At 33.1% G+C, this 14,336-nt stretch overlaps 2 protein-coding genes across 2 annotated transcripts; both read left to right on the top strand.

Annotated features, from left to right (window-relative positions):
- The first annotated feature begins 3,815 nt into the window (after positions 1 to 3,815).
- LOC121239990 (histone H4) lies at positions 3,816 to 4,568 on the top strand. Its single transcript, XM_041137414.1, has 2 exons — positions 3,816 to 3,947; positions 4,033 to 4,568. The coding sequence occupies exon 2, from the start codon at positions 4,053 to 4,055 to the stop codon at positions 4,362 to 4,364; it is 312 nt and encodes a 103-aa protein (XP_040993348.1). The 5' UTR covers positions 3,816 to 3,947; positions 4,033 to 4,052; the 3' UTR covers positions 4,365 to 4,568.
- Positions 4,569 to 9,150: 4,582 nt separating this feature from the next.
- Positions 9,151 to 9,939, top strand: LOC121240089. Its single transcript, XM_041137556.1, has one exon. The coding sequence runs from the start codon at positions 9,270 to 9,272 to the stop codon at positions 9,795 to 9,797; it is 528 nt and encodes a 175-aa protein (XP_040993490.1). The 5' UTR covers positions 9,151 to 9,269; the 3' UTR covers positions 9,798 to 9,939.
- Positions 9,940 to 14,336: the final 4,397 nt, after the last annotated feature.

The following is a 14,336-nucleotide window of genomic DNA, read 5'->3' as shown; positions in this document are numbered from 1 at the left end:
TTTATGTAATTTATTCAATCTAACTTGCCATTTGATTATATTAATAATTTCACATGCTTATGTGGTTTGTCTTAGTCTCAGTGACCTTGCCATTTGATTCTACTGCTTCTTTGATTTTTGTTTTGTGTACTTGTTATGTAATTTATTTTATCTAGCTTGTCATTTGATTCTATTACGAATTTCACGTGCTTATGTGGTTTGTTTCACTGTCAGTGACCTTGCCATTTGATTCTACTACTTGTTTGGTTTCTATTTTGTGTACTTGTTGTGTAATCTATTAAATCTAGATTGCCATTTCATTCTATTACGAATTTCACATGCTTATGTGCTTTGTTTCACTGTCAGTGATCTTGCCATTTGAATCTACTGCTTCTTTAATTTATGTTTTGTGTAATTTATTCAATCTAGCTTGCCATTTGATCTATTACAAATTTCACATGCTTATGTGCTTTGTTTCACTGTCAGTGACCTTGCCATTTGATTCTACTACTTGTTTGATTTCTATTTTGTGTACTTGTTGTGTAATCTATTCAATCTAGATTGTCATTTCATTCTATTACAAATTTCACATGTTTATGTGCTTTGTTTCATTGTTAGTGATCTTGCCATTTGAATCTACTACTTGTTTGATTTCTATTTTGTGTATTTATTGTGTAACTTATTCAGTCTAGCTTGCCATTTCTTTCTATTACAAATTTCACATGCTTATGTGCTTTGTTTCACTGTCAATGACCTTGCCCATTGATTCTACTGCTTCTTTTATTTAAGTTTTGTGTAATTTCTATATAATTTATTCAATCTAGCTTACCATTTGATTTTATTACGAATTTCACATGATTTTGTGCTTTGTAAAATTAGTGAGCTTACCATTTGGTTCTATTATTAATATGATTTTGTGCTTTCTTTCACTATCAGTAACCTTACCATGATTCTATTACAAATTTAACATTATTCTATTCTTTGTAAAATTAGTGAGCTTGCCATTTTATTCTATTACAAATTTAACATGATTTTGTACCAATTTTTCCTGTTAATTTGATAAGTTTTTTTAAATTCAGAGTTAAAAATCGAATAAGAGAACAATTTACGAATTTGGTATTTTTACTGGCTTCCACAAATTTGGACAAGCTGACACTTGGTTTTGCTCTCCTATTGCTATGATAATTGGCTTCCACAATTGTTGTGATATTTGTCCCCCATTGTTGATATAATATTTGGCTTCCACTATTGCGATTTATAATCTATTCATGAATATTTTTGTGCCATTTGTTGGGTTTCTGGTTTTTGTTATTGATTCCTTATTTATTTTGTTGTTAAGTCATAACTTTGTTCTTTGCAGCTTTAATTGTTAATATATAGAGGCTGTCGTTGGGGTTGTATGTAATGTAATTAGGCTGTGATGATGGATAAATTGAATATGGTAAATGTGTAAAATCATAACTTCTGTGAATGAGGCGAGCTTGATATGACAGGGTAACCTAGATGGTCATTTGTTTTTGTGAAGTAACCGTTTTGCAACCATTTGAGCTTGTGCTATGCGTTTACCTATGCTTAAATTAAAAAAAAAAAAAGTCATTCTGAGCCGCTTCCCTAAATTTTTATAATACCTGGTTGTTTATGTGCTTATCCCCTATTTTTATTGTTCTGGTGTGATTTAGGCATGCTGTTTAGTTTTACTAGTTGGATTAGTTTGGTATTTTTGCTATTCTACTATTTAGTTCTATTGGTTGGATTAGTTTATTAGTTTTGTTGTTCTGCTATTCAGTTTTGTTGGTTAGATTAGTTTGGTATTTTTGCTTTTCAGTTGTGTTTGAACATGAAAGCTTCTTATTTTCATTCCTATCCTATGATTTATCCATGCTGTTTCAACTTAAAATCTTGATTATTTTTATAAGCCCCCCATCCTGAAGTTCTTTTCTTGGTTGGATTATTTACTTTTTTAACTTGTTGTGCTGTGATATTTCATCTTACTTACAATTTAGAGATGTTGTTCAGCTATTTAGACATGCTACTTTGGTATTTTTTGGTTGGATGCTTTTCTTCTTTAGTTTCATTTTTGTTGTGTATTCATATCGACTGTGATGATAACAAAGTTGAGTGGGGATACATGAAATTTGACACATACTCCATGGGGTAACTCGGACGGCCAATCACTATTGGCATCCGATTGTTGCAGCTATGGAGGATGTTGCTACTTCCTATGTGTTACCATTTCTTTCCTGAGCCACTTTCTTGAATTAATTGTTTGGGTATGTTTGGAGGTTTGACAAGGGAAACTTGAGTGTCAACAACGAAAATGGACAAAAACTCCATGACAAGGTAACTTGGATCGGTATTGAATATTGACACCTGATTGTTGCAACCATTGAAGACATTGCTGGCCAATCAAGATTTTGTAAATTGTAGTAAAATTCTTTAGAATATAGTTTTGTACTAAAAATAAGAACTATGCTCACTTTTTGTGTACAAACTTGAAGCAAAACAAAAGATAATAATATCCAATACCTGAGTCACGTAGTAGTACTAAAAATATCTCACACTCAATAGACTATCGCCAAAATGAGTACCCAGTATGCTATTGTGGCATTAAAGCATGTCGAGAAATTGCTCATACGGAGGATAATGAGAGTCACCGATTTTTCGATTGCCAAAACTATGAGGTACTTTTCATTTGTTAGTAGTCTTATTTCCTAATATGTGTTGGTAGTCTTGCTCCATAGATTTTAGTACTGGTCAATTTTGCAGGTTGGGCAGCCTTGCGAGTTTTTTTGTTGATATGACCCAAAAATACCAGCATATAGCCGAAAAATAATTAACCGATTAAAAACCAAATTTCAAAATATACAAGCATCAATGGATATCCAAACCAGTCAATATCAACTAAAAATTATTTCAGAGAGGCATCAGAGAAAATTGGAGAAAACTAATTTTATTATAGCAATTTTGATATCATGGTTATTTGCTTTAAAAATTTATCTTGGAAATTTCTGAGCAATCTTATGGTGACATATACTAAACTTTTTGGGCTGATGTATGTGCAGTTTCAATACTTATAGTTATAATATAGTTTTATTATGGACACATGTATTGAACTTTTGGGGCTAGAGTATGGGTAATAGTAGTACTTATACGTAAAATTGAGAAAATATTATAGATGTACACATTTTCTTTTCTTAACTATTTCAATTATTGAAAATGAAAATGTAGTTTATGAAGTGTATAATTTATCTTGTCGTGTGAGAAAAATATATTTATCTATTTGTTTCATTTGGGTGTGTCTAAAGGTTAAATCATTTTGATCATTGTTAGATTTCAACGAAAATCATAATCTTATTTTTTATTTATCTGTTATAAATAAAATATATTTGGAAAAGACAAGTATTTATTATTTATAAAACCATAATAATTTCCAAAAATTTTGTACCAAGAAAAAAAAATCAGCTTTATTTTTAAAATTTAAGTACAAGATGATAGTTAAAAACATAAAGAAAAAGATAAAAGAGTGAGTAATTAAAATTGTAAATAAAAATGAGAAAAAAATAATAAAAAAAAATAAAAAAATATTATTTTAATAGAATAGAATAACGATAGAAAATAAAATATAGAAGGTTTTTAAAGAGTGGTAAAATTTTAATTTTAGGAATACTATTTTTTTAACCAAAATTAGAAATTTATATGAAATGGAAAGTGTATATCACGTGGAAGTCTCTCAAAAAATTTTAAAACCATTTCTCCACCCATGCCACGTCATCGATCCGCACCATTAGCCAAATACCTATGTCAACCGTTCATTAAATATTTATCAACAGCCGAGATTGCCACAGACATGATCACACGGATAGCCCCAACCCCCACCCATCAATCCCGTCTCCGTCTGTTACTATATAAACCACAGGATCTCTAAAATCCATCTAACCTCAAACTTGAACAGAAATTCTCATATTCAGGTACTGTGGCTTGCAATTTCCACTGTAAGCCTTGGTCTTTTGTAATTTTCTCTCTCGTTCTCTGACTATTCTTTCTGGGTTTTAGATTTATATTGCAATTTGAAAATGTCGGGTCGTGGAAAGGGAGGCAAGGGTTTGGGCAAGGGGGGAGCGAAACGGCACCGTAAGGTTCTCCGGGACAACATCCAGGGAATCACGAAGCCGGCGATTCGTCGGTTGGCTCGCAGGGGCGGTGTGAAGCGGATCAGCGGCCTGATCTACGAGGAGACCCGTGGTGTCCTGAAGATCTTCCTGGAGAACGTGATTCGCGACGCTGTGACCTACACGGAGCACGCCCGAAGGAAGACCGTGACAGCCATGGACGTGGTCTACGCGCTCAAGAGACAGGGGAGAACTCTGTACGGGTTCGGAGGTTAGGTTTATGGCCGTAGAAAGTCTTGCTGTCAAGAAAAAGCAACCAAACAAATGGATGGTCGTGTTTTTTTTTCTTTTATTTTTTCGCAATTAGGTGCGAAAAATTGTGGTTTCTAGGGTTTGTGTTCTGGTTGTGGTCTTTGTAAATCGACCTCCGAATGGAATTTCCCGAATATTTAATGCAAAGAAAAGACTAGTTTTAGCAAAGTTTGAATCTCTATCATGATTAACGGATCATCTGAAAGGAGAATCAGCATTGGTTTAGGTAAAATTGTGCATAACAAGCGCTACTTGCTGCATCTGGAAGAAGATAGCTTAAATTCAACTTCATGTAGATTTAGATAAATAAATAAATGATCAAAACAGGGAAAATTAATCTTTATAACAAAAGAAAGCTAGCTGCACAAGTTGGGAACCCAGAACAAGAATTATTTAGTATGCTACAAAACGCAAATCTGAACCAGGAAATTGACATTTAGCGCAAAACAAAGTTCATAAATTGATTCATGTTAGTGTCTCATGGTTGTGTTGTCAAACCTATATTGTGTGCAAAGTAGGATGATATATCCTACAAGATAATTGGGTTAATGTATTTCATTTAGTTCCAATTATTTCTCTCTGAATTATGTTTTGTTGTCAAGGAGATTTACAGAGGATAATTTCCATATTATCGTTCGAGGTTCTAATAAGAACTGAAGATTAGATGAATACGCAATAGGTCATCAACCTGGTAGCAAGGCTATAATACACAGTTGTACAATGTTTCCAAAACATTTCAGGAATCCTTTGCAAATAGGCTTTTACCATGCCACATCTTCCTCAAACACTGGGACGCGCGCACACTGACTTGGTAAATTGTAGTTGGAAAATTAGATCTGTTAGATGAATGGCTTGTGTCTTTATCCTGTTATGAGACATGTATTCTTCATCATCCACTCATTAAATGGATCCAATTTTAACTAGACCTAAATCCAAAAACCCTTGCAATAACGTGCTATTGATGTAGAAGTCAAGGAAATGATGGAAAGTAGCTCCAATGCCAAGCTACAAAAGAAAAAAAATTACTGTAAAATCAAAGATTTTAGAATATATAGTATATGTTTTTTTTTTTTTTTGAAGAAGAATAGATGGTATATGTTAGAGCACTCACAATCGCTCATGTAAAATATAAAGAAAGTTGATCAAAAGATCATTCAAATGGATTTTGTATTTTGATCTTTATTTTAATTTTGTTACAGTAATCCTCTAGATGTAAAAAATACTGTTTACAAGTCTAAAATATTTTTAAATATTTTTTTTAATTGCAAATTCATTGGTAATTAGAAGAAATATTTGAAATGAATAAAAAATATTAAAAAAAGAATATTTAAATGATACAGAAAAAAAATAGATAAACTGATGTATAAATTAATGTAAAAATCAATATGTAAAATCAAAAAGTGGATTTTGATGATATATTTTAAAAGATAGGATAAAAGAACTATTTTAGAGCATTGACATTGGCTTCATCAAAATTATTTCTAAAATTTGATGAAAAGTACATGATTTCTATAAATCTAAAACTTCCATAGCCATAACTTCACATTGAATTAACCATTAAATTCATCAAAATAATAATATAATATTATTTTTTCAATAAAAATATATATATTTTTTATATTTTACAATTACACTAATCATATGTTAATTAATAATTTAATTTGATTCTTACATTATTATTATAAGACAGTTGGAGATTAAACATGAATAAAAAGGACATTTGGAGATTAAAAATGAATAAAAAATATATTTGATGAGTGAATAGTAGCCTTTCAAATTTAAAAAAACCTATCTATTTACTATAGCTCAAAGTTTCATATTTATCTTTTTGACTAATTCAATGCAGTCCTATTTTGATAAAATTTATCAAATTTTACATTTGGTTAGTCTTTTGATGAAGCCAATGCTAATGCTCTAAGAGCGGTGTTATTTTGCTGTTTGGGCATGATCGCTCTATTTGCTGCCTAGTGTAATTTGTATTTTTTTTTATTTCAAATAATTTTTATATATTTAAATATTTTTTTTAAAAAAAATATAAATATACTAATAATATTTTTTTAATTATTAAAAAAATTAAAAAATAAAATTAAATATACCAACAATCAAAATGAATAGACAAATGAGGAGGCATACTTTTCTCCTATTGTAAATGCTATAAGAGTTTATAGATATAGACCAGTATATCAGCGTAAAAAAGTTCTTGGAAAATGCAAAAAGCCAGAGCCCATCTGAACATCATCTTTTGATGGGTTTGGTCTGCACCATGTGAATAATATATGTTAGGACATAAAAATAAAGCACCAAAAGAATATCTTATCTTTCGGCCATCGTGCCAACAGCAACCACTATATTTGAAAGGAATGTGCCCTTGGGTTGCTAATGGATCATGTAATCATCAGTCCTCTTACCTCTTTCAGAGGCCTATCATCATCTGTAGTCTGTAGCGACCGACAGATGATGGAAATAGATTCCAAACTTAAGCCTTCTAAGCCCAACGAGCTTGCAGCAGAGAGCAATGATAAGGGCTACTAATTTTGAAATTATAGGAACATCAAATTTGTGGGTTGCTCTGTATAAATTGAGGTAGGAAAAGTACACTATGCTAAAGCCAAAATGTCCGACTTAGAAAGCTGATGATCCCAGGAAGGTAGAGGAAGAAAAATGTTGAATACTGAATCCAAAGTGTGGTAGGATAAAATACTATAGTTCATAGTTGGGCTCAATATATCAGGCTATCACTATAGACAAGAAGAAAAACAAAAAAGAGATAAAAGAGAGTTTACCAATTTGCTATTTTTTTTTTTTACAAAAACCATTCCATATCATTTTATTATTATAATTTTATCAAATTTTTATACAAAATATAATAAATAATTTAATTTTTTAAAAATAATAATATTAAAAAAAAATTCTAACAATATTTTATTTAATTTTTAATTTTTATATAAAATTTTCATCTCATCTCATCTTATTATTTAAACGGAGCCTAATGCCTAGTATGTTTTCACAATTCATCTAAGAGTTCTGCTAGAGCCACCAAAAAAGTAGCCGAATGAGGCTACCGAATAGTGCATTTTACTTTTTTATTTTTTATGTATTTTTTTAATCATAATAAATATTTTTTAAAAAAATAAAAAATTTATAATATTATTAAAAAATACTTTCTTAATTACTAAGGTAAAAAAAAAAAAAAACCATTAGGGACACTCATTCTAGACTCAAATTCGAATCCCAAAACATTTCTCTTCCTCTAAATTCATTTCATCACATTTAATCATTATAATTTTTTTAAATTCTTATACAAAATAAAATAAATAATTTAAATTTTTTAAATTTTAAAATAAAAATAATATTAAAAAAATATATTTCTTAATTCATCTTATTTATAAAAACAAATGAGGCCGAAGTCTCGCCCTCTGTGGCACTAGCGATACGTATGGTGTTTGGATAAATATATATAAATCATAAACGCAAGGAACAAAAACTACCTCGAGTTTTCTTCTTTGTCGTGAAAGACAAATCGTACGTGCGTTATAGCGATTCAACTTCTTTACTAGGTTTAGGGTAAGCAATCATTTCACAAGTTTCCAATTAGAAAAATACTAGTTGAATTTATGAAAGTAATCGATTGATTTTTTATTTTTTATTATTTAATAGTTAAGAAAATAAATGTTAATAAATTGGTTTTTTTTTTTAAAATTATTTAAAGATATATAAAAATTGATTAAAAAAAGGAAAAAAATATAAAAGTACATTTGTTTGAATTCCACGGTTGATTATTGGTCCTTGGAGACTACCCTTCCATTTAATAGACGTGATAGCAATTTTGACGCAGAAGTGAGCTGATCAACATGTATTTTTGCTGTAAAAACGTCCTTTCTTGTTAGGGAAGATCAGTATAACATGGTACTGATTCAGGAGATTTGGATAGATTTATGAAATGAGGTAGTTTTAGATAAAAATTAAAAATTAAATAAAATATTATTAAAATATATTTTTAATATTATTATTTTAAAATTTAAAAAATTTAAATTATTTATTATATTTTATGTAAAAATTTGTAAAAATTATAAGGATGAGATGATCCTCATAATTTGTGAAAATTTGCTACAAGATTATCCTCATAATTTATTTTTACTTTCCTTCTTAACTATAATATATATATATATATATATATATATATATATTGATAATTTATGTGGAGACAATAAAAAAAAATTATCTTCGTAGTATTATATATGGAAAATTCGTGTAATATCATTGAGAGCAATGATACTCTGCAGTCTGCATTCATAGGATTTGTAAATATGTGCAAATTTTTTAATGATTATGATGGCGGAAGTCAACCGTGGATTAAAATCTCCTTTATTTTTAAAATGAGATAAAATATATAAATTAAAATTAAAATTAAAAATTGAATAAAATATTATTATAATATATATTTTTAATATTATTTTTATTTTAAAATTTAAAAAATTAAATTATTTATTTTATTTTGTATGAAAATTTTAAAAAATTATAATAACTATATAAAAATATTTAAAAATAATTATGAAAACAGACTGGGCCTAAAAAAAAAAAAACAAAAAGACGCATCCAAACTTCTCATCTAAAAGAATGCTCATTAGGTTTGTAAATTGAACAATATTCCAGCGGGAACTTTAAACCATTAATCATGTGTATATATTTTCTTAACACTTCCAAACGCATACAACCACAGTGTTTTCCCACGCAACAAAGTCCCGAGTCCCAACTCTCTCTACGTCTCTCTCCCTCAGTTCTATTTCTATACAAACTTACAAACAGATCGAAGCCAAATCAAACCAAACCAAACCGTCGGTACGTAGTGCTAATCCTCCCCGTAAGCCAATGGCCTCCGTTTGCAAATCAGACTGCGTCGAAGATGCCCGCGTCCCGATGCGACTAACCTATGCCAACCTCTACAAGTGGCCGGAATCCGACGCCGAGTTCGTGAAGTCCATCAGCTCAAAAGAGAACCGGGGGCCGGGGCCGCATGCTCATTCTAGAGTGGTGGACGGCATTTCATGCAGGCAAATGTATTTGAGGAGCTACACGTTTTCAAGACAAAAGAGTAGTATGCCCGAAAAGACCAAGAAGTGCTTGGGCAGAATACTGCAGAGAGTTGCCATGGCCGATAGAATTAGAAGAGGTCAGGGCAAGGAAAACGGCAATACTAGAAGAGTGGCCACAGCCGATAGTACTAGAAGAGATCAGGGCAAGGAAAACAGTACCAGTACTGCTGTTCGGAAGAGGCGGTTTGGCTTGATCAGGACGCCGGCCATGGAGGGTCGTTCAAGCGGCACCTTGTCCTCGTTTTTCCGGCGGTTGTTATTTTGCACTGCCAAGGTTGATGCGGTTGATCATGGAGACACCTGATTCCATGCATGCTCTTATTTTTTATTTTGCTAGATCTTCCTTTTTTATTCTAGCTAGTTTTTCGTTTTTAGTGGGTTTGATTTATTTATGGTCTTAAATTTATTCGATGATGTTTAAGATCAACTTTCTCGCTTGAAAGTCGGATATTTGGATTGTGGAACACAGAAGGTACATCTATGGGGGAATCACACTAGCTAGTACGTAGTACTATATAATATCCTTTAGGTTGTGGACGAAGAGACGACTCCTTCCCTAAATTCCTGTCGAAATATCGCATTACTCTTAAATAAATGATCTTATTAACTGATGAAACCCTCCACAAAAGCACGTTTATTGTCGTTATTCCTCGTGGGAATAGAACCAATTATTGCGAGAGGGTATTACCCATTAGAACATTTGATTGAAAAAACTTCTTTCGAAACAAAACAATATTTGCCGCGAGATTTATTTGCAGCAAGTGCTAAAAGAATTCATAAAAAAAATAAAATTGTAAACGCAAAAAAAAAAAAAAAAGAAAAAAAGAAAAAAAGAAAAAAAAAAAAAGAGAATGAGCCAAAAATAATCATAAAGAATTGTCTTATATAAGCCTAAAAAAATATATACAAATTTTGGAGATTCAAATTTGACACCAATAACAATTTAAAAAAAACAATTAAAATTGTATTAACATGTTTATAAGAAAAACTATTAATAAGAACTCAAGAACAACTAGTGCTTTGGCACTAATGAGAACACTCAAGTAGAAACACCCCATAACAAAAAAAGCACAACTTGGGGATACCTTCGATCAGAGTTTTAATTATCAATGGAAGCAAAAACATGTAAAGAAAAAAATAAATATTATAAAGTAATATAAAGGTGGAAGTCGAAGAAGATTAGGAAAAATGGCACATCCTTTAACATGATAAAGACCCAAACTTTATGAGTAAACAGTATACATTACAATAATGATTGGAAAAAAATGAAATGAAAGAAATAAAAAACTAAAACGAGAGAATAATGGATGGCTAGGCTACATTCGTACCTCAAATACGCTACCATAAGTTGCAGGAGATAAAGGCTGCAGGGTACAATGCTTCCTTTGAAGTGATAGATGTTTTCGTACACTAATTATATCAAAACTCTATCCCACCAAGTGTTCACTAATTCCATCCATGTTGCTGCCACGTAAGTACTCTTTCTCCAAAAGACTGCTGAATGAGATGTAAAACTTTTGCCAATTAGACCCTCATTTAAACCATGCAAATGCTTATGGAGCAATTGATTTACTAAATAGAAGCTCTTTTTTAAGAAAATTTAAATCTATCTCTTGAAAATAAACCTACTAATGATGATCCTGAATTAGCTCTCATCGGTAGAATAATTGCGACTCGATCGCTAAACAGAATCTCTTTACATGCTTTCTTCAGAGCCGCTTGGAGCTTCCTTAGCAAGTTTCACATTGAAGATCTTGATGTAAACATCTTCCTCTTTACTTTTCAAAATGCTAGTGACAAAAAGCGAATTCTGAGTCAAATCCTTTGGAACTTCAAAGGGTACCTTCCCATCCTAAAAAATTGTCTTGCAGAAACTAAATGGAAAGAGATTCGTCTCAACACATCACCATTCCATATTCAAATTCACGGGCTTACCAGAAAACACATGATAGAAAAAAAAATGCTTACAAAATAGGGAATACGCTTGGAACTTTCCTTGGTGTGGACATCGTTCCTCTCTTTGGTTTAGCCTATAAGAAATTTATCGGAATAAAGGTGGATTTAGATATCACTAAACCCCTGAAGCAAGGACTATGGGAACCAAGAGAAAACAATTTTAACACATGGGTCTCGTTTAAATATGAACGTCTTTCTGATTTTTGTTATGCCTGTGGAAGGATTGGGCATTCTCAAATTTTCTGCAATTCTCTAAAGTCTAACACGGAACAATTGCCATTTGGGCCTTGGCTACGTGCAGAATCTCCAATTTTCATGTCAGTCAATCCTACTCATCGAGGTCAAGATAGTGTCCCTAGAATCTCCATGGATTTTTCTCCAGATGAAGAAAGGTCTCAAGAAAGAAGAGACCTTCCAAATTTTGAAATGCTAGAAAGTAAGGACTTTGGTTTGTCGGCCTTTATTCTACCAATGCCTCCTTCACACGAACAAACAATAGACGATTTCAAGGGGAAAGGAAAAGCTATCATAATAGAAGAAGGCCTCTTTGTAAAAGGAAATCCATTCATTAGAGGAAAAATGGGAAAAAACTGGGATTTTCATCAGGCTGATAACCAGACTTTCCTCATGGCCAATAATCCGATTAGAGTTAGTTCTCCCTATGAGTTTATTTCCAGCAAAAACCCAAACGAGTATCATTCCAAATCTCATACAGATGCAAGCGGCAAACAAAGTGAAATTTCCAAAGGCAATCTAGTGGAAAACCAATCGAAAATTCAACTCACCCCTCAGATTTCGACAAGGCAGAAGGGTTTTGGGCCAAATCTGACGTCTCTTGTGAGGTCCTCAAAGGACGCAGAGGGATTTCGGGCCAATTCTCCACAGAAGTTTCTAGCCCTTTGCAGAGGCGTCTTCTGCGGCGTCTTTAATGGTCCTCTTAGTGGCACCCTTTGCGACATTCGTGGAGGCGTCTCTTGCGATGCTCACGGTGGTGTCCTTTGCGACGCTCATAGCGGCATTCCAGCTGGTGATGCTCACAGCAGCGTTCCAGCTAGTGAACTCCCACTGGATTGGATGGTGAGGATGGCCTCGTCGACTGTAGTCCACATTGGCCCTCAAACTGCAATAAATGGCTTTCCAACACCCGAAACTCTCCCATTCACTCCAGGTGTTAACTCTCCTCTACCAAACTTCGATCCATCAATCACTCAAGAGACACAGGGTTCTCAATCAATCTCTTAACAGGTCATTTGTCGTAACATCATGGGGACGGACTCGACGAACTTTCTCCTCTCTACATCTACATACACCGAAGAATGGGTTTCCAGCTGGTTGAAGACAAAAGCTGAAATATTTATGCGAACAAATTTGACTGGCATCTCGTTGGTGGCCAATAACTTAAAGCAGAGTCAGGTTAGTCATTCACCCACAAGAGACGGAAGGAACTCGAAAAGCCCACAAGAAGGTATGGCCCATAAATGGAAGTCAGGTCCTCTTTTCAATGCTTTAAGCCCGTTGGACCCAAGACCAAAACAATTAAATTTTGTGCCTTCTATCACTTATCACCCAATTGTCCTAAGTGCTCATTCGGCAGATTCGAGGCCTAATATATGTTCTGTTGAGTCCTTGCTACAAGTGGTTTCTCAAGCAAGTACTCAAGAAAACTCAACTTCACTAATCCCTATCAAAAGGGCGGCACCTCTATCTGACCAAGGCTCTAGCCCACCAAGAACAAAAGTCCAAAAGATACTTGAGGTTGATAACCCGCATACAGGCAGCATTTTCAAAAATGCTGGAGAAGAGGAAAAAGAAGCGACTGCTTTGTTACTGTTTATCAAATCAAAAGGAGCATCATCTGGTCTGGTTAAAAAATCAAAGGAAGTTGCAAGATCAAAGCCATACACCAGAGCTTCATCCAAGGTATCATTTCCTGAAAAATCCAAGAAAGCTGACGAGGCGGGCTCTACCATGCCTCCAGCTCTTCCATGAAGTCCCCGATTTAGAATTGCATGGGTCTAGCTTGCCCTAAGGCAATCAGAAGTTTAAGGGCTTTTATAAATAATTTTAATCCGGATATTATCTTTTTGTCAGAAACCATGGTGTTTGATAATAGCACCTCTACTATTGTAAATAAATTGGGTTTCCAACTTTTTGTACACGTCCCAGTCTCGGGAAAAAAATGAGGCATTTGGTTATTATGGAGACCGGGTGTAGACATCGAACCGGTTCATATTAGTGTTAATGCTAATGCTAATGCTATTTCTGTTTTGGTTTATTCTGATCCTCTCAATAAGCCTAGATTAGCAACTTTTGTTTATGCCCCAGCACAATGGCAACAAAAAGTAAAATTCTGGACTCATTTGGATTCAACTCAAGGCTCATTTAATGGTCCATGGCTCTGCATAGGTGATTTCAACGATTTATTAAGCCAATAGGATAAATATGGTGGCAGACCAGTAACGTCCTCATCCATAGGCGGCTTACAAAGTATAATGGATTCTCATGGCCTCATTGATATTGGATTCTCTGGACCTATTTTCACTTGGACAAATAATCGAATGGGAAAGATAATGATTAGAGAACGTTTGGACCGTGGTATAGCCAATGCAAATTGGCGCCTACTCTTTCCTGATGCCACTGTTCAACATAATGTTTCTTCAACCTCTAATCATAATCCCCTCTTGCTTAATACTATGAAGATAAGGAAGAATCTATCTCCATTTGAGGAATTTTGAACTCGAGAGCCACTCAGCAATATTATAATTCAAGAAGTATGGAACAATCATTTCTATGGGAACCCTGCTTTTATTCTGTGTAATAAAATCAAGGAAACAAAAAAAGCACTCAAGCTTTGGAATAAAATCCACTTCGGGAAGATTCAGACCAA

Source organism: Juglans microcarpa x Juglans regia, chromosome 7D (assembly GCF_004785595.1).
Source record: "Juglans microcarpa x Juglans regia isolate MS1-56 chromosome 7D, Jm3101_v1.0, whole genome shotgun sequence".
Lineage (NCBI taxonomy): Eukaryota > Viridiplantae > Streptophyta > Magnoliopsida > Fagales > Juglandaceae > Juglans > Juglans microcarpa x Juglans regia.
This window is presented reverse-complemented; position numbering and strand designations above follow the sequence as displayed.

Excerpts from the sequence above, each read along its gene's own strand:
- LOC121240089 (XM_041137556.1), top strand. The coding sequence starts at position 9,270 with ATGGCCTCCGTTTGCAAATCAGACTGCGTCGAAGATGCCCGCGTCCCG.
- LOC121239990 (XM_041137414.1), top strand. The coding sequence starts at position 4,053 with ATGTCGGGTCGTGGAAAGGGAGGCAAGGGTTTGGGCAAGGGGGGAGCG.